Source organism: Lepidochelys olivacea (assembly GCF_965140295.1).
Source record: "Lepidochelys olivacea isolate rLepOli2 genome assembly, chromosome: 20".
Taxonomy (NCBI): domain Eukaryota; kingdom Metazoa; phylum Chordata; order Testudines; family Cheloniidae; genus Lepidochelys; species Lepidochelys olivacea.
Genome location: NC_140430.1, coordinates 1,934,612 through 1,961,339, shown reverse-complemented (window position 1 = coordinate 1,961,339; position 26,728 = coordinate 1,934,612). Strand labels below are relative to the sequence as shown.

Here is a 26,728-nt window from a genome sequence, read left to right as displayed (position 1 = left end):
TAACAGGGCAGCCACTGCCCCTCTCCCTGCCCACGGGGCCTGCCCTGCCTTGGCCGTCGAAGGGGGCCTGCGGCTGGGCCCAGCGCGACTGCCCTACCCCACATCGTAGGGGCAGTGAGTGTATGTGAGGCAGAGGCCTAAATAGACACAAGAGCAGAGATCAAAACGCAGTTGTTTTAATCTAAAAAGGGAGGGGGAGGGGAAGCCCTATGGACTGGAAGCCCTGCTGCCCCCAACTGCCTGGAGGCAAGGGGCCCCCCTGCTCCCTCCCCCCAGTTCCACAGGCCAGACGGGACCCTGCCCCTTCTCCGCCGGCTGGGGCCAGCTGTGCCCTTGGGGGGGTGGAACCAGGCTCCTGCCACAAGCTCTGGAGAGCGGCTCCTGCACTGAACCCCTTGTGGCCTATCCCCCCGCAGTGCTCATGGGGGCAGCCCCCAGAGGCAGCAGTGTGTTGGGAGCGAGGCCCGAGCCCCGTGGCCCGTGGGGGCTCCCCACGGGGGCTGTGTGGCCAGGCCAGGCCCCCTGGCTCTCCAGGGGTGGTGGGGGGGCAGAAAAATCCTGCTGTGTGTAGGGGGGGTGCAGCCTTTACATGCCTGTGCCGTCCTCCCGGGGCCAGCAGGGGGTGCCAGGGGCGCCCAGCCGCACCATCTCCAGGCCGGGCGGGTCCCAGGGCCGAGGGAAAGCGGCCGGAGCTGGAGGCCCCTGGGGGTCCGTCTCAGCGGTTGGCGGTCCGTGGCGGGCAGGGGAGGCCGGTGCTGCCGTGGGAGCAGTGGGGTCCCTGGGGCCGGAGCTAGCCCCGAGCTCCACGTCTCTGCCCCCTGCCGCGGTCCGGGGGGCGCCGGGCCAGGGCGAGCTGTGGGAGGCGGGCGGGCCCCAGGCCCACGGGGGCGCAGGCTGGGCGTGGGGGCAGGCTGCGTTGAGGCAGGGGCCGGGCGCGGAGCTGTGCAGGAAGAAGGCCGGGATGCCCGTCTCCACGCGCAGCGGCTGCAGCAGGGTGGCGCCGGGGAAAGCCGAGGCCGTGTAGGAGGCGGTGCCCTCGGGGCGGGCGAGCGGAGCTGGCGGCTGGGCCAGCAGGAAGAGCTGCAGGGCCTGGCGCATCTGCAGGACCTGCCCCGACAGCTCGGCCACCTGGGGGCAGGGAGAGGAGTGAGCGCAGAGGGGCGGGCCAGTGCCCCCTCCCTGCCCACCCCAGCTGATAGGTCCCTCAGTGTGGGGGCAGCCCCCCATGCCAGGGAGGGGCCCACGAGTTGGGCGGGAGAGCCACGCCCAGGCAGGGCCCTCTGCCCCCTCCCCTGGGCCGGGGCTCCCTGAATCCACAGCATCCCAGTGCTCTCCCCCACCCCCCGCACCCCACGCGGGGCAGGATGCCAGGGGCTGAGCCCCCCACCCACACGCTTACCGCCTGCCGCAGCTTCTCGATGGCGTCTGCGCCCGTCAGCTCCGCTGGGCCCAGGGGGATGGCGAGCAGCCCGCTGTCTGGGGCAAGGGGAGACGGCAGGCTAGCACCAAGCCCTCCTGGAGCGGAGGAGAGAACCCTGCAGTCCTAGTCCCCAGCCCCACCCAGAGCAGGGGCGAGAACCCAGGAGGACAGGCCCCCCCCACTCCCAGGGAGAGAACCCAGGAGTCCTGGTGCCCAGCCCCCTCCCAGAGCCTCCCCCGCCCCTGCTCCCACCGGGGCGCTGACAGTACCTGGCCCAGGGGAGGGGCTGCTGCAGTCGGGGCCCGAGGGGCCGACCTGGAAGCTGAACATGGACTTATCCGAGCCGCAGGCGTCTTCCTCGATGCCGTCTACCACCCTGCAGTGGAGAGCGGCACCGTCATGGGGGGGTACAGGGGCTCCATCCCCCCCTCCCCGGCCATCAGCCCCGGTGCCACCCAGCACAGGGCAGGGGGAGGCAGGGGGCTCCATCCCCCCTCCCCGGCCATCAGCCCTGGGACCCCAGAGCTACCCAGCAGGGGGGCTCCATCCCCTTCCCATTAGCCCAGGGACACCCAGCTGGGCGTCTCCGAAGGGCTCAGGCCCCCACACCTCCCTGGGGGGCGGGGGGGTTGTCATTGCCTAAAGCCACCTGGGCAGATCTGAGCCGTGTGCCCAGCCACCGGGGTAACCACCAGGAAACACCCCGACCCCGGGCAGCTGGGATGAACCCCTGTTAGCCTCACTCCAGGCCCTGGCACAGCAGGACCCCCCCCCCAGGCCCCGGCACCCTCTTACCTGGGGCTGAGGTCAGGGGGCCCCATCCAGGGCAGGCTGTGGAGCTGCAGGGTCTGGGGGCCAGCAGCGGGGGGCAGGCGCCGCGGCCGGGGCAGGACGCCCCTCCTGGGCGACAGCAGCTTGGCTCCCACGGCCGAGGGGGGGCAGCTGGGGGGCAGCTGGGGGCTGGACAGTGCCTCCAAGGGCTCCTGGGCTGGGCCGGCTGACGAGCGGGGTGGGGGCACCGGGGCATCCTCGGCTGCCTTGTCCTCCAGCAGGGGGTTGGCGCTGTTCAGCGAGCTGGTGTCGGCCTGGGGGGCAGGAGGGGTCAGCATGGGGGAGGGGCCTTGCTGCCCCATCTCACTCAGCTTGTGTGGCTCCCTGGCCCTGCATCTGCCCCACACGCCAGAGCCAGGTCACCACCCCCTGCCCCAGGGGTTCTCCAGTGATGCCTGCGCCCAGCCCGAGGGGCCTCTGCTCGCTGACATCAGAACGGCCAGACTGGGTCAGACTCGAGGTCTGTCCTGCCCAGTGTCCTGTCTGCTGACAGTGGCCAGGGGCCCGCGAGAGAATGAAAAGAACAGGGAATCCTCAAGTGATCCATCCCATCGCCCATTCCCAGTTTCTGGTAAAACCAAGGCTCGGGACACCATCCCTGCCCATTCTGGCTAATAGTCACTGATGGACTAGCCTCCATGAACTTATCTCATTCTCTTTTGAACCTCATTTGGAGTCTTGGCCTTCACAATATCCTCTGGCAAGGAGTTCCACAGGTTGACTGTGTGTTGTGTGAAGAAATACTTCCTTTGGTTTGTTTTAAATTTTCTATTAATTTCATTTCATGACCTCTAGTTCTTGAGGAGGAGTAAATACCATTTCCTTATTTACTTTCTCCCCACCAGTCATGATTTTATAGACCTCTATCACATCCCCCCTTAGTCATCTCTTTTCCAAGCTGAAAAGTCCCAGTCTGATTAATCGCTCCTCATACGGAAGCCGTTCCAGACCCTGAATCATTTTTGTTGCCTATTTCTGAACATTTTCCAATTCCAGTATATCTTTTTTGAGCTGGGGCGACCACATCTGCACGCGTATTCAAGATGTGGGCGTCCCATGGATTTATAGAAAGGCAACATGATATTTTCTGCCTTATTATCTGTTCCTTTCCTAGTGGTTCCCAACGTTCTGTTCGCTTTTCTGGCGGCCGCTGTGCACGGAGTGGAAGTTTTCAGAGAACTCGCCACACTGACGCCAAGATCTCCTTCTTGAGTGGTGACAGCTAATTTAGACCCCATCATTGTATGTGTAGAGCTGGGATGATGTTTTCCAATGTGCATTACTCTGCATTTATCAACATTGAATTTCATCTGCCATTTTGTGGCCCCATCACCCAGTTCTGAGAGATCCCTTTGTAGCTCTTCGCAGTCTGCCTGGGAATTAGCTGTCTTGAGTAGTTTTGTATCATCTGCAAATTTTGCCACCTCACTGTTTACCCCTTTTTCCAGATTGTTTATGAATATGTTGAATCGTCCTGGGCCCAGTGCAGACCCCTGGGGGACACCACTATTTACCTCTCTCCATTCTGGAAACGACCATTTATTCCTACCCTTTGTTTCCTATCTTTTAACCAGTTACCGATCCAAGAGAGGACCTTCCCTCTTATCCCATGACAGCTTACTTTGCTTAAGAGCCTTTGGTGAGGGCCCTTGTCAAAGGCTTTCTGAAAATCTAAGTACACTGTATCCACTGGATCCCCTTTGTCCACATGCTTGTTGACCCCCCTCAAAGAATTCTAGTAGATGGGTGAGGCATGATTTCCCTTGACAAAAACCATGTTGACTCTTCCCCAACTAATTATGTTCATCTCTGTGTCTGACAATATTGTTCTTTATTATAGTTTCAACCAGTTTCCCTGGTACTGAAGTCAGGATTACTGGCCTGTAATTGCCAGGATCGCCTCTGGAGCCATGTTTTAAAATTGGCATCACATTAGCTCCCCTCCAGTCATCGGGTACCGAAGCTGATTTCAGTGACAGGGTACAGACTGCAGTGAGTAGTCCTGCACTTTCACATTTGAGTTCCTTCAGAACTCTTGGGTGGTACCGTCTGGTTCTGGTGACTCATTGCTGTTTAGTTTTATCAGTTTGTTCCAAAACCTCCTTTAATGACACCTCAATCTGGGACAGTGCCTCAGATTTGTCACCTAAAAAGAATGGCTCAGGTTTGGGAATCTCCCGCATGTCCTCAGCCGTGAAAACTGATGCAAAGTATTCATTTCGTTTCTCCGCAATGGCCTTATCATCCTTGAGTGCTCCCTTCGCACCTCGATCGGCCAGGGGCCCCCCTGGCTGTTTAGCAGCTTCCTGCTTCTGATGGACTTAAAAAAACATTGCCATTACTTTCTGAGTCTTTGGCCACCCGTTCTTCACGCTCTTTTGGGGCCAGCCTCGTTCTATTTTTACATTTCACTTGCCGGAGTTTAGGCTCCTTTGATTTTCCGCACTAAGATTTCACTTCCACTGTTTAAAGGAGGCCTTCTTGCCTCTCACTGCTTCTTTTACTTTCTTGTTTCTCCACGGTGGCTCTTTTTGGTTCTCTGACTATGGTGTTTAATTTGGGGTGTACATTTAAGTTGAGCCTCTATTATGGTGTTTTTAAAAAGTCTCCACGCAGCTTGCGGGGATTTCACTTTGGACACTGTACCTCTTAATTTCTGTTAAACTAACCTCCTGGTTTTTGTGTAGTCCCCCTTTCTGAAATTAAATGCTACTGTGTTGGGCTGCTGTGGTGTTTTCCCTGCCACAGGGATGTTAAATTCAATTATATTATGGTCACTATGACTGTGACAAAGTGGGACTGTGCTTAATGTTTCCTCTGAATATTGTCGGGGTGCCTCAGTTTCCCCTAGGCATTTCCTTAAGGCTCTAGTTGGTGGGATAAGGCAGGGGTGTAATTGTTGCAGAGCACAGGGCCAGGGTACATAAATGGTGACACTCTGTCTCCTGGCAACTGATGGGCTGGGCCCTTCCCCCCTGCAAGCTGAGAGCTAAAGGGTTGGAGAACAAAGGAATCTGGTGACCTCCTGGCCTGGGAAAGAGACAAAGCCCAGAGGAGGAGGGGCTGGAGGGGGAGTCAGTTTGGGGCTGGCTGGGGACGAGGAGTGAAGTGCAGAAGTGGTTGTCTGGCTCACTGCCCCCCAAAATTGACCCGGCTGAGGGGTCCTGTTCTATGTACCTACAAGCTCTGTTTTAGACCATAGAATCATAGACTATCAGGGTTGGAAGGGACCTCAGGAGGTTCTAGTCCAACCCACTGCTCAAAGCAGGACCAATCCCTAATTAAATCATCCCAGCCAGGGCTTTGTCAAGCCTGACCTTAAAAATATCTAAGGAAGGAGATTCCACCACCTCCCTAGGTAACGCATTCCAGTGTTTCACCACCCTCCTAGTGAAAAAGTTTTTCCTAATATCCAACCTAAACCTCCCCCACGGCAACTTGAGACCATTACTCCTCGTTCTGTCATCTGCCACCCCTGAGAACAGTCTAGAGCCATCCTCTTTGGAACCCCCTTTCAGGTAGTTGAAAGCAGCTATCAAATCCCCCCTCATTCTTCTCTTCTGCAGGCTAAACAATCCCAGTTCCCTCAGCCTCTCCTCATAACTCGTGTTCCATCCCCCTAATAATTTTTGTTGCCCTCCGCTGGACTCTTTCCAATTTTTCCACATCCTTCTTGTAGTGTGGGGCCCAAAACTGGACATAGTACTCCAGATGAGGCCTCACCAATGTCGAATAGAGGGGAACGATCACATCCCTCGATCTGCTGAGGGACATGCTGACCATGTTCCTGTCGTCTAATAAACCTCTGCTTTACTGGCTGGCTGAGAATCACGTCTGACTGCGGAGTTGGGGGGCAGGACCTTCTGGCTCCCCCAGGACCCCACCTGGGCAGACTCGCTGGGGGAAGCGCACGGAGGGGCAGAGGAGGCTGAATGCTCCGAGGTCAGACCCAGGAAGGTGGAAGCTGTGTGAGCTGTGTCCCCTGAAGACAGGCTGCTCAGAGAAAGGAGACTTCCCCAGAGTCCTGCCTGGCTTCGTAGGGAGCAGCTCCAGAGCATCACCCGGGGACTCCGTGACAATTACCAACTGGTCCAGCTCTATTCCCCTCTTGGACCAGATCCTGCGCTCCACTTAGGACTAAATCAGGAACTGCCTCTCATGGGTTCCAGGACGCGCTGCTCCCAGAAGCCGTCATTGAAGGTGTCAAGAAACTTTCTCTCTGCATCCTGCCCTGGAGTGACATGGACCCAGCCACTATGGGGATAGTTGAAATCCCCCATTATTATTATTGAGTTTTTTATTTTAATAGCCTCTCTAATCTCCCTGAGCATTTCACAGTCACTCTCACCATCCTGCTCAGGTGGTCGGTAACATCTCCCTACTGCTATATTCGAATTATTCAAGCATGGAATTACTGTCCAGAGAGATTCTATGGCACAGTTCGGTTCATTTCAGATTTTTACTTCACTTGATTCTACGCTTTCTTTCACATCGAGCGCCACTCCCCCGCCAGCACAAGCTGTTCTGTCCTTCTGATAGATTTTGTAGCCTGGTATCACCGTGTCCCATTGATTATCCTCATTCCACCAGGTTTCTGTGATGCCTGTTAGATCAATCTCCTCGTTCAATACGAGGTCCTCTTGTTCACCCATCTTATTATTTAGGCTTCTAGCACTGGGTTTATAAGCAATTAAAAACTTGTCACTTTTTAGTGTCTGCCATTACATGATGTAATTTAACGGGACTTTTTTCATTTGACTGTTTCTCATCAGACCCTGCCTGTATTTTATCATCTTCCATCCTCTCCTCCTCACTAGGACATGGAGAATCTCCATTAATAGACCCTCCCCTAAGGGACGTCTCTGTCCAAAACACGTGCTTCTCCGTGCCTGTCGGCTTTCCCCCAGCCCTTAGTTTAAAAACTGCTCTACGACCTTTTAAATATTAAGCCCCAGCAATCTGGTTCCAATCTAGTTTAGGTGGGGCCCATCCTTCCTGTACAGGCTCCCCCTTTCTCAAAAGTTCCCCCAGTTCCTAATAAATCTAAACCTGCACCATCGTCTCATCCACGCATTGAGACCCTGCCGTTCTAACTGGCCCTGTGCGTGGAACTGGGAGCATCTCAGAGAACGTATCATGGAGGTCCTGGACTTCAACCTTTTACCTGGCAACCTAAATGTGGCCTCCAGGACGTCTCTCCTACCCTTCCCTGTCATTGGTACCTACACATACCACAACCACTGGCTTCTCCCCAGCATGCCACATACGTCTATCTCGATGCCTGGAGAGAGCTGCAACCTTCGCACCAGGCAGGCAGGTCACCATGCGGTTCTCCCGGTCATCACAAACCCAGCTGTCTAGGTTTCTAATGATTGAATCCCCATTACTAACACCTGTCTCTTGCCAATAACTGGAGTGCCCTACCCCGGAGAGGTGTCCTCAGTGCGAGAGGAGACCACAACATCATCCGGGAGGAGGGTCCCAACTATGGGATCCTTTCCCTCTGCTCCAGTTGGATGTTCTCCTTCCCTGAGGCTTTCATCCTCCTGAGCAGCACAGAGGCTGTCAGACCGGGGGTGGGACCGCTCTACTGTGTCCCGGAAAGTCTCATCTAGGTCCCGCTCTGTCTCCCTCAGCTCCACCACGCTTGTCTCCAAAGCCCGTACGCGGTCTGAGGGCCAGGAGCTCCTTGCGCCGAACGCACAAATACGCCACCCGCCCATAGGGCAGGTAATCAGACATGCTGCCTTGGGTGCAATAAACGCAGTAGCCCCCCGCTCTGTTGCTGGCCTCTGCTTGGGTTCCCTTTTCACGCCTGCCGCTGGGTCCTTCGTTTTTATCGGGGGGTGTTTAACTAGGTTTAAGGAATGTTAAGTGACAGGTTGGGGCAGGAAGGGAGGAGCCCCCCCCCAACCAGCTCGGGGTGAGGGGGTCAGGGAGGCAGCAAGGCCAACCCCTGCCCTGGAGCGGGGTGAGACCAGCACTGCACTGGGGCCTGCACGGCTGGTCAGGGCGAGCACCCCCCCACCCCACTGCACTGGGGCACCAGGGGCTGCACAGCCCCCCGCCCCAGGTGCCCAGCCAAGCACTAGGGGGCGCTCCCTGCTGGGCAGGTCAGGCCCCGCCCCTGGCCCCGCCCCTCACCTGGGGCCCGGCGCTGCCCAGGTTGTAGCTGAGCTCGGTGTGGATCTCCTGGCGGAACTTGTGGGCGAACTCGGGGTACAGCGCCAGGCTCTCGCCCAGCCCCCGCAGGCTCAGGCCCTGCAGGTCGCAGTAGGTCAGGCCCTTGACGTCCGCGTTGGCCTTGATCACGCGCTCCTGGCCCGAGAGGTCGCAGCCCAGCAGGTCCCCCTTCCCTAGGAGCAAAGGGCGGGTCGCTGACGCCCAGCGGATGCAGCAGGGCCAGTGCCCCCCCCCCCCGGTGTTACAGGCCATCTGAGGCCCTGGAGTGAGGGGGGGACAGCTTCTGCCTCTGCTCCCGCTGAGGTTGGCGGGGCGGCTCGGCCCCATCCCTGTACCTCAAAACCAGCCGAGACCCCCAGGGATGGGGTAGCAGGGGCTGCAGGGGGGGGGAGTGAGGGGCACTGGCCCAGCTGTGGGGGCAGGGCTGGGCTAGCAGGGGGCTGTGGGTCGGGAGTGAGGGGCACCGGCAGTGCTAGGGGGAGCCCAGAGCAGGGGGCTGCGGGTCGGGAGTGAGGGGCACCGGCAGGGCTGGAGGGGGGCAGAGCTGGGCTAGGAGGGGGCTGCGGGTTGGGAGTGAGGGGCACCGGCAGAGCTGGGGGGAGCCCAGAGCAGGGACAGCAGGGGCTGCGGGTCGGGAGTGAGGGGCACATCCTCAGTGAAGCATTTGGCTTAGTCGGCACCGTGACCAAGTGATGGGGGGGGGGGCCCTTCCCTGCCTGATCCCCCCCGCCCAGGCAAGGCGCAGACCTAGGATGGCCAGGACGGTGTCGTCCCTCAGCACCTCCATGGAGCCCGAGCCCACGAAGTAGAGGGCCTGCAGCGCGTCGCCCTGGCGGATGAGGAACTCGCCCGGGGTGCAGAACGCCGGCCTGATGCTGAGCGAGAGGGCGCGCAGGCAGCCCCGGCTCGCCGCCTCGAACACCGGCAGCTGCAGCAGCTCCTTGTTCAGGTGCATGGCGATGTCGGCCCGCAGCTCGTCCGGCAGGCTCCGCAGCAGCTGGGCGGGGCCGGGGGGGAGCAGAATTAACGACCCCGGCTCCCGCTCAGGCGGCCCAGCCCCTTCCGCACACACCAGGCCCACCCCCGCCCCTCCGCCAGCCCCGCTCCCCCCACAGCGGGCCCGGGAGGGGCCCCCAGAGCCAGCAGAGCGAAAACACAGCCGCACGGCCCCAACCCCCGTAGAGACAAAACAGGCTGCTCCCTGGTGGCACGACTTCCCCCCCTCGCTCTAGGCCAGCCCCCCAGGGAGCTCCCAGCTGGGGCAGGCTCACCTCGTGGGTGTCGATGCCGTTGTGCAGGGCCCAGCTGGTCTGGAAATACTCCAGCATGCGCTGCTTGAGCACCTTGGGGATGCGGTGGATGCGGATGAAGTCCCGCAGGTCGCGGGTGCGGCTGTGGTACAGAAAGCGCCGGGCGTACATGCGCTGGATGATGGCCGTCACGTTCCCGAACACCACGGCATGCATCAGCGCTGCGGGGAGAGCGGGACCGGGGTCAGGCCTGGCCGGGGCAGGGCAGCCCGGACTCCTGGGCTCACTTTGGAAGGACAGGGCCCAGGCAGGCTCTGGGTAACGTGGAGCCAGACTGACCCGATCGCTCCCACCCGAGCGCTTTGTGGAGACCCGCTCAGGGGGCCTGCGGGTCGGGAGTGAGGGGCACCGGCGGAGCTGGGGGCGGGCAGGGCTGGGCTAGCAGGGGCTGCGGGTCGGGAGTGGGGAGTGACGGGCACCGGCGGAGGTGGGGGGGCAGGGCTGGGCTAGCAGGGGCTGCGGGTCGGGAGTGAGGGGCACCGGCGGAGCTGGGGGGGGCAGGGCTGGGCTAGCAGGGGCTGCGGGTCGGGAGTGAGGGGCACCGGCGGAGGTGTGGGGGCAGGGCTGGGCTAGCAGGGGCTGCGGGTCGGGAGTGAGGGGCACCGGCGGAGGTGGGGTGGGCAGGGCTGGGCTAGCAGGGGCTGCGGGTCGGGAGTGAGGGGCACCGGCGGAGGTGTGGGGGGCAGGGCTGGGCTAGCAGGGGCTGCGGGTCGGGAGTGAGGGGCACCGGCGGAGGTGGGGTGGGCAGGGCTGGGCTAGCAGGGGCTGCGGGTCGGGAGTGAGGGGCACCGGCGGAGGTGGGGGGGGCAGGGCTGGGCTAGCAGGGGCTGCGGGTCGGGAGTGAGGGGCACCGGCGGAGGTGGGGGGGCAGGGCTGGGCTAGCAGGGGCTGCGGGTCGGGAGTGAGGGGCACCGGCGGAGGTGGGGGGGGCAGGGCTGGGCTAGCAGGGGCTGCGGGTCGGGAGTGAGGGGCACCGGCGGAGGTGGGGGCGGCAGGGCTGGGCTGGCAGGGGCTGCGGGTCGGGAGTGAGGGGCACCGGCGGAGGTGGGGGGGCAGGGCTGGGCTGGCAGGGGCTGCGGGTCGGGAGTGAGGGGCACCGGCGGAGGTGGGGGGGCAGGGCTGGGCTGGCAGGGGCTGCGGGTCGGGAGTGAGGGGCACCGGCGGAGGTGGGGGGGGCAGGGCTAGGCTGGCAGGGGCTGCGGGTCGGGAGTGAGGGGCATTAGTCGCGCATGGGGGCAGAGCAGGGGGTGCGGGGAGGGGGCCCCCTGCGGCTAGCGATCCCCCTTGGCAGCTTGTGTGGGTGAAGCCCCCGCCCGCCCGCCCACTCACCCGACAGGCGCTCACCCGTCTCCATGGCAACTGCCCGTCGCTGTATCCAGCACCCGGGTGAGGCTGGGGATGGGGTGGGCACAGGCGGTTGGGGTGGGGGCTACATCCCCCCGAGGGTCCCCCCAGGGCTCCCAGAGCCCCACCCCTTGTTAGGAGGCCAGGATGCAAAGTGCCCAGGAGACAGGGTCACTGGGGTCCTGGTACAGCGATGCGGGGGGCAGCCTGATCCTCCCCTGCCGGCCACCCCCCCCACTGACTTCCCGCACCTAACCCCCCCGGGCACCCTCCATGCCCTGGTTCCCCTCCCTGCCAGGCCTCCCTCTGCCCACTCACACCTCTGGCAGCCCCCCCCCGGCATCCTGGTGCCTCTCACCCTGGCCTCAAAGCCCTGCCCCGTGTCTGCCTCCCCCCAGAGCTCTGCTCCCCTGGCGCCCCCCCTCACCCCCGATGAGCATGGTGCAGATGGAGAAGATTTTCTCGGTGTCGGTGTTGGCCGAGACGTTGCCGAAGCCGACGCTGGTCAGGCTGCTGAGGGCGAAGTAGAGCGAGGTGAGGTAGGAACTGCGCAGTGAGGGCCCCCCCAGCAGCTCCCAGCTGTTCCCAGTGAGGCTGCAGTTGGCCCCAGGGGGCCCCCCCGGGCCCGTCCCGTTGGCCGGGGACCTGCAGCTCTTCCTCGCCAGGTAGTAGGGGGTCTCGAGGCGCCGAGCCAGCTCCTGGAGCCAACCTGGGGGGCAGAGACGGGTCAAAGCCCCCCCGGGGCGGAGCAAGAGCAGCTGGGATGAGCTGGGGCAGGGCCTGGGGCCGGCTGGGACCCAGCCAGGGCGTCCGGCAGTGCCCAGAGGCAGGCCTGACCCAAGGTGTGAGCGAGCCCGGGGCAGGGGCAGGCTGGCCAGTGGGGGAGGGCAGCCTGGGGCAGGGATCGGCTTAGTAGGGGCACCTCAGAGTGTGTGCGTTTGTGCACGCGTGTCTGCGGGGGCACACGTGTGTGTGAACTGACACCCTCAGGCGGGGGTTGTTTCCAACCGTGACACCGTGCGTGTGCGCCTGGGGGCTCGTGATACCCCGAGAGCGTGGGGGCACAGACGGAGGCCACGACACGCTTGCCAGACCATACCCGTGTGCGCCCGTGGGCATGGGATGACAGCACATGGGGCACGTGCGGGCTGGAGGGCCCAGGCACGTGAGACTGTGTGTGCGGCCAAGGCTGATCCCAGCCCGGGGGGGAGACGTCAGAGACAGCGGGGCGTGCTGGGGGTGTACGTATGGGCACACGTCTGTCTGTATGTATGCATGCTCCCCCGTGTGGCACATGGGTCACAGAGGCAGGTGCACACGTGTTGTGAGTGGGTGTGCGATCACACACGTGTCATGCAGAGCAGCAGGTGTATGCCTATTGTGATTGAGCGTGCAATTGCACGTGTGTAGCAAAGAGCAGCAAGTGCCCATGTTGTGACTGGGTGTGTAATCGCACGTGTGTGGTGCAGAGTGGCAGGTGCACGTCTTGGGGTGTGCCCTGTGTACACACGTGGTGCAGAACAGGTGCACTGCTGTTGTGACTGGGCGTGCAATCGCACACGTGGTGCAGCGTGGCGGGTGCACACCTGTTGTGACTGGGCGTGCAATCGCACACGTGGTGCAGCGTGGCAGATGCACACCTGTTGTGACTGGGCGTGCAATCGCACACGTGGTGCAGCGCGGCAGGTGCACACCTGTTGTGACTGGGCGTGCGATCGCACACGTGGAGCAGAGCGGCGGGTGCACACCTGTTGTGACTGGGCGTGCGATCGCACACATGGAGCAGAGTGGTGGGTGCACACCTGTTGTGACTGGGCGTGCGATCGCACACGTGGAGCAGTGCGGCGGGTGCACACCCATTGTGACCGGGTGTGCAATCGCACACGTGGAGCAGCGTGGCGGGTGCACACCCGTTGTCACTGGGCGTGCAATCGCACACGTGGAGCAGCGCGGCGGGTGCACACCCGTTGTGACTGGGCATGCGATCGCACACGTGGAGCAGCGCGGCAGGTGCACACCCGTTGTCACTGGGCGTGCAATCGCACACGTGGAGCAGCGCAGTGGGTGCACACCCGTTGTGACTGGGCGTGCAATCGCACACGTGGTGCAGTGCGGCGGGTGCACACCAGTTGTGACTGGGCGTGCGATCGCACACATGGAGCAGCGCGGCAGGTGCACACCCGTTGTGACTGGGCGTGCAATCACACACGTGGAGCAGTGCGGCGGGTGCACACCCGTTGTGGCTGGGCGTGCGATCGCACACGTGGAGCAGCGCGGCGGGTGCACGTGCTGGAGCACGCCCAGGGGTGCCCCGTGCACGCAGGCGTGCCCCACCTACCGATCTCCGGCAGCTCTGCGCGGCTGCTCTCGATCTCCAGCTGGCCGATGAAGAACCAGATGCAGGCGACCCAGTGGGCCAGCAGGGCGAAGACGATCATGAGCAGCGTGAGCACCACGGCGCTGTACTGCGAGTACCGGTCCAGGTTGGGCAGCAGCCGCAGCAGCCGCAGCAGCCGCACCGTCTTCAGCAGGTGAGCCCCGAAATACTGCGGGGAGAGAGCGCGGGGAGTTCGCTGCCCTGGTGGCGGGGCAGGGCACGGCAGGGGCTCCCACAGCCACCCAGCAGGGAAGGGCTGAGGCCGGCAGAGGCCGACATGGGGCCGGAGCTGGTGGGGACCAAGGGGGAGGGCTGGAGTGGGGCTGACTCAGTCCCAGGGGAGCTAAATTCCTGGCTTTGCCTGCTCCAGACTGTGCTGGCGCTTGGGGGTTCCAGGCTCCCCCTTGGGAGCTCCCCCCGCCCCTGGGGACTGTGACGCCAGCCCCGGGGCCCTCCCCTCCCCGGCTGGGTGCCCGCCCCGGGGCTGACTCACCACGTTGACCTTGAAGGCATAGAGCAGGTCGAAGGGCAGGGCGGCCACCAGGTCGAGCAGGAACCAGCTGGTGAGGTAGTGCAGGAAGATGGCGCGCGGGTCGAACACCACCTGCCCCGACTTGCTGACGAAGGTGGTGCGGAAATTGAGCATGATGTCTGCAGGGAGCACAGCGCCCGCGGGGTTAACGTAGGGGGGCAGCGTCACCAGTGAATTGAGCTCAACGGCCTCAGCGCAGCCCCCGCGGGGAGGAGGGGTCCTGGCTGGAGAAAGGGCTGCCCTGCGAGCCGCACCAAGCAAAGAGCCAGGGCTGGGGCGGCAGGGGGCTGCGGGTCGGGAGTGAGGAGCACCGGCAGAATGGGCACTGGGGTAGCCGGGCAGGGGGCTGCGGGTCGGGAGTGAGGCGCGCGGGCAGAGAGGGCACTGGGGTAGCCGGGCAGGGGGCTGCGGGTCGGGAGTGAGGCGCGCCGGCAGAGTGGGCACTGGGGTAGCCGGGCAGGGGGTGGCACCCAAGGTCCTTACCCAGGATGAAGAGGATCTCCACGCACAGGTCGCAGACGCTGGGGGGGCCGCGGCTGGCCGTGAGCCCCTCGTCGGAGCCGGCCCCGACACAGACGCTGTAGGGCACCGTCACGGCCACGTAGAGCGTGGCCAGCAGGATGAGCCCGTCCCAGCCGGCCTTGAAGGCGCCGTAATGCAGCAGGATGAAGGGCGACTTGCGGATCGCGGCCACCTTGTACTCGGGGAGTGAGGGCTTGTCCCCGAACACGCCCTGGGCGAGGGGGCAGGGTCAGCCCCAGGGTCAGCCCCTCCCCCATGGGACCCCCCCACCAGCCTGCCTCCCTGGACCCTCCCGCCCTCCCCAGGCCCTGTTTGACCCAGGCAGCCCCCCCAAACCAGGAAATCCCCATTGCCAGCCCCCTCCCCAGGCTCCCCAACCCAGGCAGTTCCCTCCCTCAGGGAACCCCCTCCGCCAGCCCCAACTCAGGGTCTCCTCCCCAACCCCCCACTCACAGACCAGTCCCCCCCATGCACCTTGTTGAGCTTGTGTTTGCTCCTGCCCTGTTTCTGCAGGTGTCCAGAGAGATGATAGAGCACGGCCCGGCTCCGGCGCCGGTTGGCGTTGAACCCCTTGGCACCGGCCCGGCTGAACCGGCGCTTCCCACCTGCCCGAGAGGGGGGGGGAGCAGCCGGATGTTAGGGGCACCCAGGGGGGCCCATGGGATGGGGGTCGGCATCTAAGTTCCCTCTAAGCTGCATGGCCACGCAGCCGACTTTTAAGCACCTCACAGGTGCTTGGGGCTGCGGTGGGGAGAGAGAGCTGGGGGGGGGGTCCTGTCTCCCCGCTGTAGCCCCCTGGCAGCCTGCACCCCAAACCCCACATTCCTGGCCCGACCCCAGAGCCCACACGCCCAACCCTCTGCCCCAGTCCTGAGCCCCGTCCCACACTCCTCAACCCCAGTTCCACCCCAGAGCCCGCACCCCCAGCCAGAGCCCTCACCGCCCCCCCCGCACTCCAGCCCTGAGCCCCCTCCCACACTCTGCACCCCTCAGCCCCACCCCCGCCACATGAATGTTGTGATGTCTCACACGTCACCTCCACATTGGTGCACATAACAAATTCCTTTCCGCACACGGGTGGGAGAAACGAGTGGGACGCTGGTCAGCGTACGTCTGTCCCTCTGCACCCGCCTGCCATGTCCCGTCACACACGTGTCGTGTGCGTCTGTGTAACATGCAACCCCCCGCATCCAACCTGGGCCGTCTCCACTCACCGACCAGGCCACTGCAGCTTGAGCTAGAGGAGTCGCTCTGCCAGATGGCAGCAGTAGCAGGCTGTTACCCTGCACGTGACCCACCTTCTGAAGGGCCCATGATTTGCTTGGCCAGCGAGTGTGAGGGTCTGGGGCTGTCTCTAAGGCCCAGTTGCCCTGGAGATTGCCTGCAGACACCCCCCCACACACGCACGCACCTTCCTTCCAGCTCTCGGCACCCGGCCGGCTCTTGCTGTCGGTGATGTCCTTGTGGGAGACCAGGAAGAGCGCCACCTCGCCCTTCTCATTCTTAATGGGCACCACGTCCAGGAGGCACCAGAAGGGGGTACCTGGGGGACAGCGGGGAGCTGCTAACAGCCCGGAGCACTGTGCACACCCCTCTCCCCCCACAGGGAGCCAAGGGGATTAGCCCTCCCAACCCCCCTCCCGCCAGAACTGAAGGGGAAACTGAGGCACAGAGCAGGAGAGGGACTTGCCTCTGAGCATGCGCAGCAGGGCAGAGCTGGGGAGAGAACCCAGGAGTCCTGGCTCCCAGCTGCAGCTGCAAAGAGTCTGCTGGTGGTGGTGGTCCCTGTCCTGTAGGGCCTGTCCCGTCCCGCTCACTCACCGCTCTTCCTGTACAGGATCAGCTCGGCCTTGAACTCCTGGCGCTCGTCCAGGGCCTTGCGGATCTGCTGGCGGACGAGCTCGCTGGTGTCGGGCCCGTAGAGGAAGCTGCACGCACAGCAATGCTGCATGACCTCGGCCCGCGAGAAGCCCGTCAGGTCGCAGAAGCCGTCGGAGCAGTACACCACCGGGAAGGCACTGCGCACCTGGGCATTGCCCAGCACAAAGTTACTGTCTGCAAGACACCAGCGTGGGGATGGGCACCCGGGCCTGGCAGCGCGGCCAGCACTGGGGCAAGACTGGGGGTGGGCACGGAGCAGGGCGGGGGGAGCGCCAGGCCGGTGGGTCCTGCTGGGGGGGGCAGGCGGGACTGGAAGGCTGGGGCAAGGGGAGGGGTCTGTGACCTTGCCGGGGAGGGCGGCTCTGTAATAAACAGCAGCCCAGGGGCCCATCCGCTGCCCCACCCCCCTCTTGCCAGGTGCCCGGGGGCGTCTGAACCCGCAGGCTCCGCTCGGGATATTTTTACCCCGCGGCTCCCGGCGCGGTTAGTCATCCCTCTGCCATTTGGACAGAACCTGCCTCGTTTGCACCAGCTGAGAGCTGGAGCCCACTCCCAGCCCGGCCTCATTTGCATACATTTGCATTTGAACAGCAGCGCGGGGGGGCACAAGCATGGTGGGGGCGGGGGGGGGAGAGAACTGCTGCTTCCAGCCTACCCCACCCGGGGAGTTTTCAAACCTGGAGCCCCCCCTGCCCCCAGCCCTGGGGACCTTGCTGCAGATGAGGGCCTGGCTGGGGGCGGCTTGGGGGGAGAGGGTGTTTCTGCCCCGCTGTGGAATGTAAAACGGGTTCCCAAAACTCAAGGGGATTTTGGGGGGAGGGGGCACCCCCCCATCTGATCAAACCAGCACACAGCGAAGCCCAGCCCCTCCCCAGGGTCCACAAGCTGCCTGTTCCCCGGGCTCTGTTCCTGGGCTGCGGCTGTAAATCACCCCAGGTAACAGGGCCCCCCCGGGGGCAGCTCCACCGGCTAATTGGGCTCATCTGCAGGAGGGGCTCCCCTGAGAGGCAGCGTTGCTGCACCCCAGCCTGGCTGAGCCGCAAAGTGCACCCCTGGGGGCTCCCAGATGGGCCTGGTGCTTAGACAACACAACAGCTGAGAGTGCTCGGCCTGGCTCCTGCCCCAGCCCGCGACACCAGCTGGGCCGCGGCCCCACCGGACCCAGGTGCCGGCCCGGGCCAGCTGACGGGGGCTCACGGGGCTCGGGCTGGGGGGCTGTGTCTTTGCGGTGTCCGCAGTTGTTTTCCAGCCCAGGCTGGGCTCGCGGGCTCTGCCCAGGACTCGGGCTGGTCACAGGAAGAGGATTTTAATGCCCAGCTCGTGCTCTGGCCCCATGGGGGATGGGAACAGCCAGGGCGGAGGGGTTGTCGGTGGCTGGGCACTGGGGCACCTCCCCGGATCAATCTCCTGCCACCACAGGGGCCTTGGCCAGGGCACCTCGCCCTGTCCCTGGGGTCATGGCCAAGGCTCCGGCGGGTCCGTGTGGCCGGGGCTCCCCAGGAGTGCAGAGACGATGGGATCCCCTCGGGGAGCCAGGCCAGCCCGCCAGGGTGGAGAGCTACCCACACTCCCCGGCCGGCTGCATCTCCTCCCCCAGCTCCAAGCCAGAGGCCAGTCCCCGAGGGGATACCCCAGCCTGGGGCTCCAGCCTTCAGAGGGCCCGAGGAGACTTCTCCCTTGCTAGGCCTTCAAACCCCCCCACCCCCCCAGCGTGGCTCTGAGCCCAGGCGCTGCAGAGAGAGCAGGTGCCCGAACGGGAGCTTTCAGACGAGGCATAAACCAGCCTCACCCGCAGTCTGACCCACAGCCCCTGGGCAAGATGGTTACGTCCCAGGGGTGGGGAGCATTTCAGCACTGAGCAGTCCCTGGGCGGCGTTGCCACGTGCCACTAAACCGCGGCCGTGCCCCACCTCCGCCGCAGCTGCCCCCGGGCTTGGGGCTGAGAAGGGTGCAGGGAAAAGCCCGGAGCGTCTGGCATCACCCCACGCGGGTGCGGCCTGCGGGAGCCCCGGAGCCACGTGCGCAGTCTCCGCTGTTTACACCCAGGCTCCTGGGCCTCGCCTGGGGAACCCGCCTCCGGGGATCTGACCCCAGCCCGGGGGCCCCCCACATTGAAACCCAGGCTCGTCTCAGGGCTCAGCGACCTGCACCCCCTGACAATTCCAAGGGAATTGGGGCCTGGCCGGCTCCTCACTACACCCCTGCTTGCCCCAGGCTGACAGCCGAGCTCAGCACGGCGTGTGCCCACGAGCAGCATGGCTGGGTGCTGCGGGCGCCAGGCCCTGCTCTGTAATTTGCCTGCTGATGTTACTCACTGCAAGCTGGGGGGGGAAGGGGGCTCGGGTATTTCTAGCACACCAGCTCCCTGAGCAACGATTGCCTTCCGTCCCCAGCCAGCCGGGAAGGGGGCATGGAGAAGCAGAGTGTCTGGAGCATGGGGAAACTGAGGCAGAGAGGAGCTGGGAATTGTCCAAAGTCACCCTGCAGGTCAGCGCTAGAGCTGGGAACGGACCCCACGTCTCCCGCTCCAAGGGCTCTGAACGCGGCCCCCCAGAGCAGGGCCTAGACCCCAAGCATCCTGGCTCCCAGCCCCAGCCAGGCACCCCCCAGCTCAGAGCTTCACCTCAGGGACAAAATCAGCAGACCGGGGCTGAGCCTGGGCCGGGGTTGCTCCCTGTAGCTTGCAGGCATCTGGGTTTAAGACAAAATCACCCCTTCCCCCACCCCCCTTTCCCACCTGGCTCCCCTACATCCCACCCCGAGCAGAGGCCAGGCCTCCCCCAGGACCCAGCTTGGGCTGCTCCCAGCCAGGCTCAGATGAACCCGCTCGGCCCCACGGGGCTTGGCCCTGGGGTGGGATGTGATCCCGTGCGAGCAGCACACGTGTGCGTGAGAGCCGGCATGTGCGGGGGCGCAGGGCGGGGGGACAGTCATGCAGCCTGCCCCCCCCAGCTCCTGCTTCCCCAGGGCCGGCCCCAGCACAGGGCTATTTATACCCGGGGACACCAGGTGCTGCTGTCTATAACCATATCCTTCCGCCTACTCAGGGAAACCAGTCTGCCTGCAGAACAAACTCGGGGCGAGCGCTCGCTCAGGGCTGGGGCCGGGCTGGTCTCCCCACAGTCCTGCGGCCTGCAGCTGAGAGCGGGTGCTGGGGGGGGAGGGGACGCATATGCCCCAGCCTGGGGGAGTAGCTTTGCATGGGGAGGGGGGAACACGCCACAGACTTTCGCTCCCAAACCCAGCCCCGTGGGCACGGGGAACTGCCAGAGCTGGGGGCGGGAGCCTGCCCCTCCGCGAGACACCGTTCATCTGAAAGTTGGCACCCCCTAGCACTGGGGGATGGTGGGGTCAGTCCCCTACTGAGCCCCTCTCCGCCCCCACAGCACGGGCCCCCTAGCGCGGCCCTGGGCTCAGAGCTGACTGCCAGGGGAGAGCGCCCCCTACTGAGCCGCTCCCCGCTGCACAGCGCCCCCTAGCGCCACACTGGGGCACTGATGGAGGGACGAGTGCCCCGTAGTGAGTCCCCCCCGCTCCCCGCAAGGCCTGGGGTTTTGCTTAGAGGTCTCCCAGCCCCAGAGCGACTCAACTGAACCCGGCCTCACTTTGAGGCCTGACGCGCTCATGGCACGAGGGGCAGCCAATGGATGCCACTGCAAGATTCGCCCTGGAGAGGGAGGGGGAGACTCTGGGCTGGCAAAGCAGGAGGAGGGAGCCTCAGGCCAGCCCTGCAGTGAGCAGGGGGCCCTGGTCCGGTTCTCTGCACCTACAAGCTCCATTTTAGACCATGTTCCTGTCGTCTAATAAACCTTCTGTTTTACTGGCTGGCTGAGAGTCCCGTCTGACTGTGGAGTTGGGGGACAGGACCCTCTGGCTTCCCCAGGACCCCGCCTGGGCGGACTCGCTGTGGGAAGCACATGGAGGGGCAGAGGAGGCTGAATGCTCCGAGGTCAGACTCAGGAAGATGGAGCCGGGTGAGCTGTGTGTCCTGCAGACAGGCTGCTCCCAGAGAGGAGACTCCCCAGAGTCCTGCCTGGCTTCCTGGGGAGCAGTTCCCGAGCATCGCCCGGGGACTCCGTGACAAGGGGAAACTGAAGTACAGAGCGATGACGCGTCCGTGGCAGAGCTGGGAACCAAACCCAGGAGCCAGTTCCGATTCTGAACCGCGAGTCCAGCTGTCCCGGTGCCGGATGTTTGCCGGCCCCAGGAACTCCAAGCCAGACTCACGTCCGGAGGGCTCCAAGCTCCACAGAGAAGCTCAGAACATAAAAACGGCCAGACTGGGTCAGACCCAAGGTCCATCCAGCCCAGTGTCCTGTTGTCCGACGGCGGCCAGTGCCAGGGGCACCCGAGGGAATGAACAGAGCAGGGACTCATCAAGTGATCCATCCCTCGCCCATTCCCAGCTCTGGCAAACAGAGGCCAGGGACACCATCCCTAGAAGCTCTGTTTCTACTGGGGATTTGGGGAGCGCCTGAGCCCGGCCCAGGCCTCCCACAACGCGGATTGGCCCTGCGGGGCTGTAAGGACCCGGGGAGCTGGCCGAGGTGCTGAACTCACTCGCTGCTCTGCAGAACACCTGGGGTGGGATCTTCGGGGCTGGGTTTGAATTCAGGAAGCCAGGCCAGAGGGCTGGCGGGTGAGGTGCCAATCCCCCGCAGAGATCGGCACGGCCAAGGATCCATTGCAGGACTATAGCAGAAGAGGAAGGGCTGACTGCTGTGAGGACAGCGTTAAACTTCCCCAAAGGACCCACTTGCTGCTGTAAAACGATGCCTGAAACGTTCGCTCAAACCCGATCATCCACCCACCCCAGCCTGCAGCAAGGACGCCCATCAGCCCAGGACCGAGAGCCCCCCTCGCTGCGGGATTATACCACATCCTCGGGCACACAGACCCCTCCAGCAGGACCCAGAGCCCAGCGGCCAAGCTGGTGTGACTTCTCTCACCCCCCCGTGTGACGGAGCTGGACGCCACCCCTGTGTTCAGCGCGCCCGACCCCTTCCTTTATAAGAACCACCTCGGTCGCTTGCAGCAGGCCAGTGACGGGCAGCAGGGAGAGCGCCCTGGGGCCAGGGAAGTACCTTTTCTTTGTCCCCGGAAATTCCAGCCCGGTCTGGCTGAGATACCAACTTTTTAAGCCCCAGCTTGTGTCATCAGCAGGGCAAAATCTTCCTGGGACGTGAACACTCCCCCGCGCTGGGCCCGTGTCCCGGCTGAAGCAGCTGCAAGGTGCACGGGAAAGGCCTGGGGAACAGGGAGACCCAAGCTGGGCTCTCTCCTGCCAACCCCCCTGCCCAGCACATGGGCCTGGTAGCCCTGGCCACACGCAGGGCCCAGGGAATGAGGTCACGGTTCAATATTTGTACCCTGCTCAGGCAGCAGCTCCTGCCATTGTGGCGAGGAACAGAGACACCTGTTTCCTCCCGGTCTTTCCTCAGGTGCCCTCGCTGCCCCATCAAGAGCCCTGACCCTGACAGCACCGTGGTCCCCCCCGGAGAGCCAGGCAAACAGAGACTTGTCCCCAGCCACCACATGCATCGGGGCAGAATTAGCCCTCAGGACCGCCTGACTCCGAACCTGGGGCTCACTCCTCCAGGCCAGGCCGCGCTCCTCGGCCAACACTCCTGCAACTCGGGCTCCAGCTGGCTAATACTGGACACCCAGAACCTGAGACGTCTGCGGGGGGGGGGGGGGGGGGAGGACCTACCACCGTTTATGCTGTCAGTGACATGCCCAGCACCGCCCAGGGACTCGGTGGCAGAGGCCGGGACAGAATCCAGCTCTCCAGGGCAGCATTCAGCTGCCGTACCCATGAGACCCTCCTTTGCTGCAGCTCAAGAGCCAGTGACCTTACAGACAGCCCCACTTACTGCGTAGCCCTGCTTGGCCCCGGGAAACAGGCCATCCAGCACAGAGAGCGAGCCAGGGCTCGGGGGGGGGGGTGTGTGTGCGTGGAAATGCCACAGGCCTCTGGCATTTCCAACCTTCAGAATGCTTGGCTGTGCACCGTCAATGTCCGTGCCATGCAGGTTTGTGTGTTGTTTCTATCTTGTACATATGCACATCGACACTGTGTGAGTGCGTACACACATGCTCTGCATACACGATTCAGGCCCTCCAGTACGCCTGGGGCAGGAATCCTCTGTGCATACATGTAACTATTTACCCCTCTGCACACTTGACACGGACTCAGAGAAGCTACGCGGGCTAAGTGTATATCTGCCGATTGCGGGTCATTACAAGAGTGGTGCTGCATTGTGTGTGGTATGCAGACACACTCACTCGTGTGGCCATGCCACCAGACACACACAGCTTTGCAGCAGCCCTCTGGGAGGTATGAGATGGTCCATAGTCGCACGTGTGCACAGCAGCAGAGCAGTAGAATGATGCGTGAGTGTGAAGATCACATATTGCACACCCGCCCCCAGCAACAGGCTGGGTCTCCACACGCCCAAGAGCGGAGCGGCCGCGGGTGCGTGGGAACTCTACACACACACACGGCGCTGTGGATGAGGCTGGTGTGTAACTGCACAGCGCCGTGTGTGTGTGCTTGTGCCCGTGTGTGCATATTCGGTTACGACGGCTCCTTGGGTTTAGATTTCAAGGCCAGAAGGAACCATTGTGGTCCGGTCTGTCCTCCTGCCCCAAAGTAATTCCCAGAGCAGAGCTAGAAAACCAGCCGGCCTTGATCCAACGCCCTCCGGGCTGGAGAATCCCCCAGGACCCTTGTGGGCCACGCAGACCTGGTTTCTACTTTCTCTCCGACGTTACGAGAGAGGATTGCTCCTTTCTTCCCAGAGGAGAGGAGCAAACGCCGTTTGTGCAGTCCCACTCGACAGCGAGGGAGATCAGGGACACCGGCTGCCTCTGGCCGGCCACCAGCGACGCTGGCCTTCCGGCTCCCGGGGAGGGATGGAAGTGACTTCTCCTGGTCAAGAGCCGCTGGTTTGCAAACCCGGGTCTCACGTTTCCAAAGAAGAAAAGAAAATAGCAGCTGCGTCGGGTGGAAACTCCACATCTGGGGTTTTTCCTTGAAGGGCCACAGCGGGCAGGGGCCAAACCGGTTCACAGGAGTTTGTAACTCACGCTGGAAGTTGCTGGCTGCACCTTGAATTGCACCCAGTATAACAGGAGCTCGCTCTGTGTGTGTGTGTCGCTCTGTGTGTCTGTGTGTGTCGCTCTGTGTGTCTGTGTGTGTCGCTCTGTGTGTCTGTGTGTGTGTGTCTCTGTGTCCTGTGTGTGTGTGTCGCTCTGTGTCTGTGTGTGTCGCTGTGTCTGTGTGTGTGTGTCGCTGTGTGTGTCAATCTGTGTGTGTGTGTCTGTGTCTGTGTGTCACTCTGTGTGTGTGTCGCTGTGTGTGTGTGTCGCTGTGTCGCTCTGTGTGTCGCTCTGTGTGTGTCGCTCTGTCACTCTGTGTGTGTGTGTGGCTGTGTCGCTGTGTGTGTGTCACTCTGTGTGTGTGTGTGTCTGTGTGTGTGTCGCTGTGGCTGTGTGTCGCTGTGTCTGTGTCACTGTGTGTGTGTGTGGCTGTGTCTGTGTGTGTGTCGCTCTGTGTGTCTGTGTGTGTCGCTCTGTGTGTCTGTGTGTGTGTGTCACTGTGTCCTGTGTGTGTGTGTCGCTCTGTGTCTGTGTGTGTCGCGTCACTGTGTGTGTGTGTCGCGTCACTGTGTGTGTGTGTCGCGTCACTGTGTGTGTCAATCTGTGTGTGTGTGTCTGTGTCTGTGTGTCACTCTGTGTGTGTGTCGCTGTGTGTGTGTGTCGCTGTGTCGCTGTGTGTGTTGCTCTGTGTGTGTCGCTCTGTGTGTGTCGCTCTGTGTGTGTCGCTGTGTCACTCTGTGTGTGTCACTCTGTGTGTGTGTGTCTGTGTGTCTGTGTGTGTGTCGCTGTGGCTGTGTGTTGCTGTGTCTGTGTCGCTGTGGCTGTGTGTTGCTGTGTCTGTGTCGCTGTGTGTGTGTGTGGCTGTGTGTGTGTGTGTGTCGCTGTGTGTGTGTGTGTGTGTCGCTCTGTGTGTCTGTGTGTGTGTGTCACTGTGTCCTGTGTGTGTGTGTCGCTCTGTGTCTGTGTGTGTCGCTGTGTGTGTGTGTGTCGCGTCACTGTGTGTGTGTGTCGCTGTGTGTGTCAATCTGTGTGTGTGTGTCTGTGTCTGTGTGTCACTCTGTGTGTGTGTCGCTGTGTGTGTGTGTCGCTGTGTGTGTGTCGCTGTGTCACTCTGTGTGTGTGTGTGGCTGTGTCGCTGTGTGTGTGTCACTCTGTGTGTGTCTGTGTCTGTGTGTCTGTGTGTGTGTCGCTGTGGCTGTGTGTTGCTGTGTCTGTGTCGCTGTGTGTGTGTGTGGCTGTGTGTGTGTCACTCTGTGTGTGTGTGTGTCTGTGTGTCTGTGTGTGTGTCGCTGTGGCTGTGTGTCGCTGTGTCTGTGTCGCTGTGTGTGTGTGTGGCTGTGTGTGTGTCACTCTGTGTGTGTCTGTGTCTGTGTGTCTGTGTGTGTGTCGCTGTGGCTGTGTGTCGCTGTGGCTGTGTCGCTGTGTGTGTGTGTCGCTGTGTCTGTGTGTGTCTATAGCAGAGAGATCTGCCTGGGTTGGCTGGGATAATGCTCAAGTTGCGACCAGCCCTGCTGCTGTGAAGTCACGAAGTATTACACAAGGGGGCCGTGTGTATCTATAGATTATCGCCGGGTGGGTTCTTTGCACCTCCAGTTTAAAAGCCCCTTAAAAGACACAGGATCTAAAGACATTGTCACTCGGCTCAGCTGGGGGGGAATTAAATCGCTCCTATGGGTTCCCCCTCCCCTCCCCCACCTTCCGGGCTTGGCTTCTCCAAATCCCTGGGGGACCGGCCAGCGGTTGCGGCTGGAGCTCTCAGGCCCACGAACCCACTTTGGCAGCCCTGAGGGGCCTGGCTCCCAGGCCTGACCCTGCCCAGCAGACCTGGCCTCAGGCCAAGGGGGTTTTCGATCCCTCCGAGCAAATGAAATTGGCCTGAAAGTTCCCCTAGCGCCAGCCACTGAGATCTGGGTTCTCTCCCCACAGCCCAGCCAGGGGAAAACCCCTGTGTCCGGGTCCTGCAGAGACAAACCCACCCGAGAGGCGCCGGGTGTCCACACTGGCCGCTACCGCGTGGGCCGGTGTAACTTACGTCGCTCGGGGGTGAAGAGGAGACACTCCAATAACCAGATGACTCTGGTGGATTTCGCCAGACTTTGGATCTGGCGCAAAATGCCTTCCACGCACCCCCCCCCCCGCCCCGGGCATAGCCACCGACAGGCCCAGCCCGGCAGCGGGGCCCCAGGCTTGCCGGGCCATCACCCTACTTCAGCCTCAGGAGCATTTGGGAGTCAGAAGGTCCCGCTGAAAACAACCCCCCAGATCAAGCCAGCCCGTCCCGTGTCCCAGGGAGACGGTCACAGGGGCTGCGGCGCCGATTCCTCCCCCCAGGGCCAGTGCCGTGAAACCCCCTCGCGGGCGGACCCGTCTCCCCGTCCCAGCGCTCGGTTCCCTGCCTGGGCTGGAAGGGGGAGCCCCCGCTCAGGACGCCCGGATGCGCGGGCGATGGGCGCCGGGGGGTGACTCACGTGTCCCATCGAAGCGGGTGGCGATGGTGTCCAGGAAGGTGTTCTGGGGGGCCAGCAGCCCCCGCATGGCGGCGGGCATGTCAGGACGCGGGGAAGGCTCCCTCCATCCCGCAGTGGGTCCGAGCCGCGGAGCCGCCGCGCCCTCCCCCGGGGGGGGGTCGGGTTAAATCTGCGGATAACCGACCCCCCCGGGCCGTGCTGGCGGGGGAGGGGCGAGTCGCTCGGCCCAGCGGGGGGGCCCGAGCCGAGGGCTCCCCCAGCGCCCCGGAGCAGAGCCGCCGGCCGCACCGTCCAGTGCCCCGGGAAGGGGCCGCCCCAGCGCCCCGCTGCACCGGCCCAGCCCCGGGGCGAGCGGAGAATCCCGGGCTCGCAAGCCCCGGCCCCGGCGAGCTTTTCCCGAGCCCCCGGCCAGGGCACAGCTCAGCGCGTCCCGCCTCCGCCGCGCTTCCGAGCCCGCCCGTCGGCGCCCGCCCGGGGCGCCGCCCCCGGCCAGCCCCGCGCCCCCTCCCCGGCTCCCAGCGCGGCTGCCCCGGGCAGCTCAGTCCCGCCGCGCCGCCCTGGCTCCGGAGCCGCGTGGAAACGCTCCCGGGCGGGGCTCGCCGCCGAAGTTGCTCGGCTCGGCGCCGCCGGGAGCCCGGCTGGGGCGGGGCCGGGGCCGGGGCCGGGGCTACCCCGCAGCCGGGCGGCCCCCAAGCCAGCGGCACAGGCGGAGGGGCAGAGCCGCCCCCTGCTCCGCGGTTACAGGCATCGGGCCGCCCC

At 63.4% G+C, this 26,728-nt stretch overlaps 1 protein-coding gene across 2 annotated transcripts; it reads right to left on the bottom strand.

Annotated features, from left to right (window-relative positions):
- Positions 1–160: 160 nt before the first annotated feature.
- KCNH3 (potassium voltage-gated channel subfamily H member 3) lies at positions 161–26,079 on the bottom strand. 2 transcript variants are annotated; one of them, XM_084610571.1, is made up of 15 exons: positions 25,970–26,079; positions 16,341–16,574; positions 15,931–16,062; positions 14,994–15,124; positions 14,481–14,730; positions 13,959–14,116; positions 13,427–13,634; positions 11,516–11,797; positions 9,706–9,905; positions 9,182–9,431; positions 8,396–8,607; positions 2,216–2,505; positions 1,690–1,796; positions 1,400–1,476; positions 161–1,128 (listed from the first exon to the last, which is right to left on the bottom strand). In XM_084610571.1, exons 1-15 carry the CDS (start codon positions 26,046–26,048, stop codon positions 586–588), a joined length of 3,153 nt encoding a protein of 1,050 aa, XP_084466697.1. In that variant the 5' UTR covers positions 26,049–26,079; the 3' UTR covers positions 161–585. The 2 variants fall into 2 exon arrangements, with proteins under 2 accessions (XP_084466697.1, XP_084466698.1); XM_084610572.1 differs by having other exon boundaries at positions 1,019–1,128; positions 1,400–1,472.
- Positions 26,080–26,728: the final 649 nt, after the last annotated feature.

What these genes read in the sequence shown, in the direction of transcription:
- KCNH3 (XM_084610571.1), bottom strand. Translation starts at nt 26,048, where the DNA reads ATGCCCGCCGCCATGCGGGGGCTGCTGGCCCCCCAGAACACCTTCCTG. An exon ending in GCAAACACAAGCTCAACAAG is followed by an intron (nt 14,731 to 14,993) that starts GTGCATGGGGGG and finishes CCCCTCGCCCAG; the next exon opens with GGCGTGTTCGGGGACAAGCC. An exon ending in TGGGCAGCGCCGGGCCCCAG is followed by an intron (nt 2,506 to 8,395) that starts GTGAGGGGCGGG and finishes CCTGCCCCCCAG; the next exon opens with GCCGACACCAGCTCGCTGAA.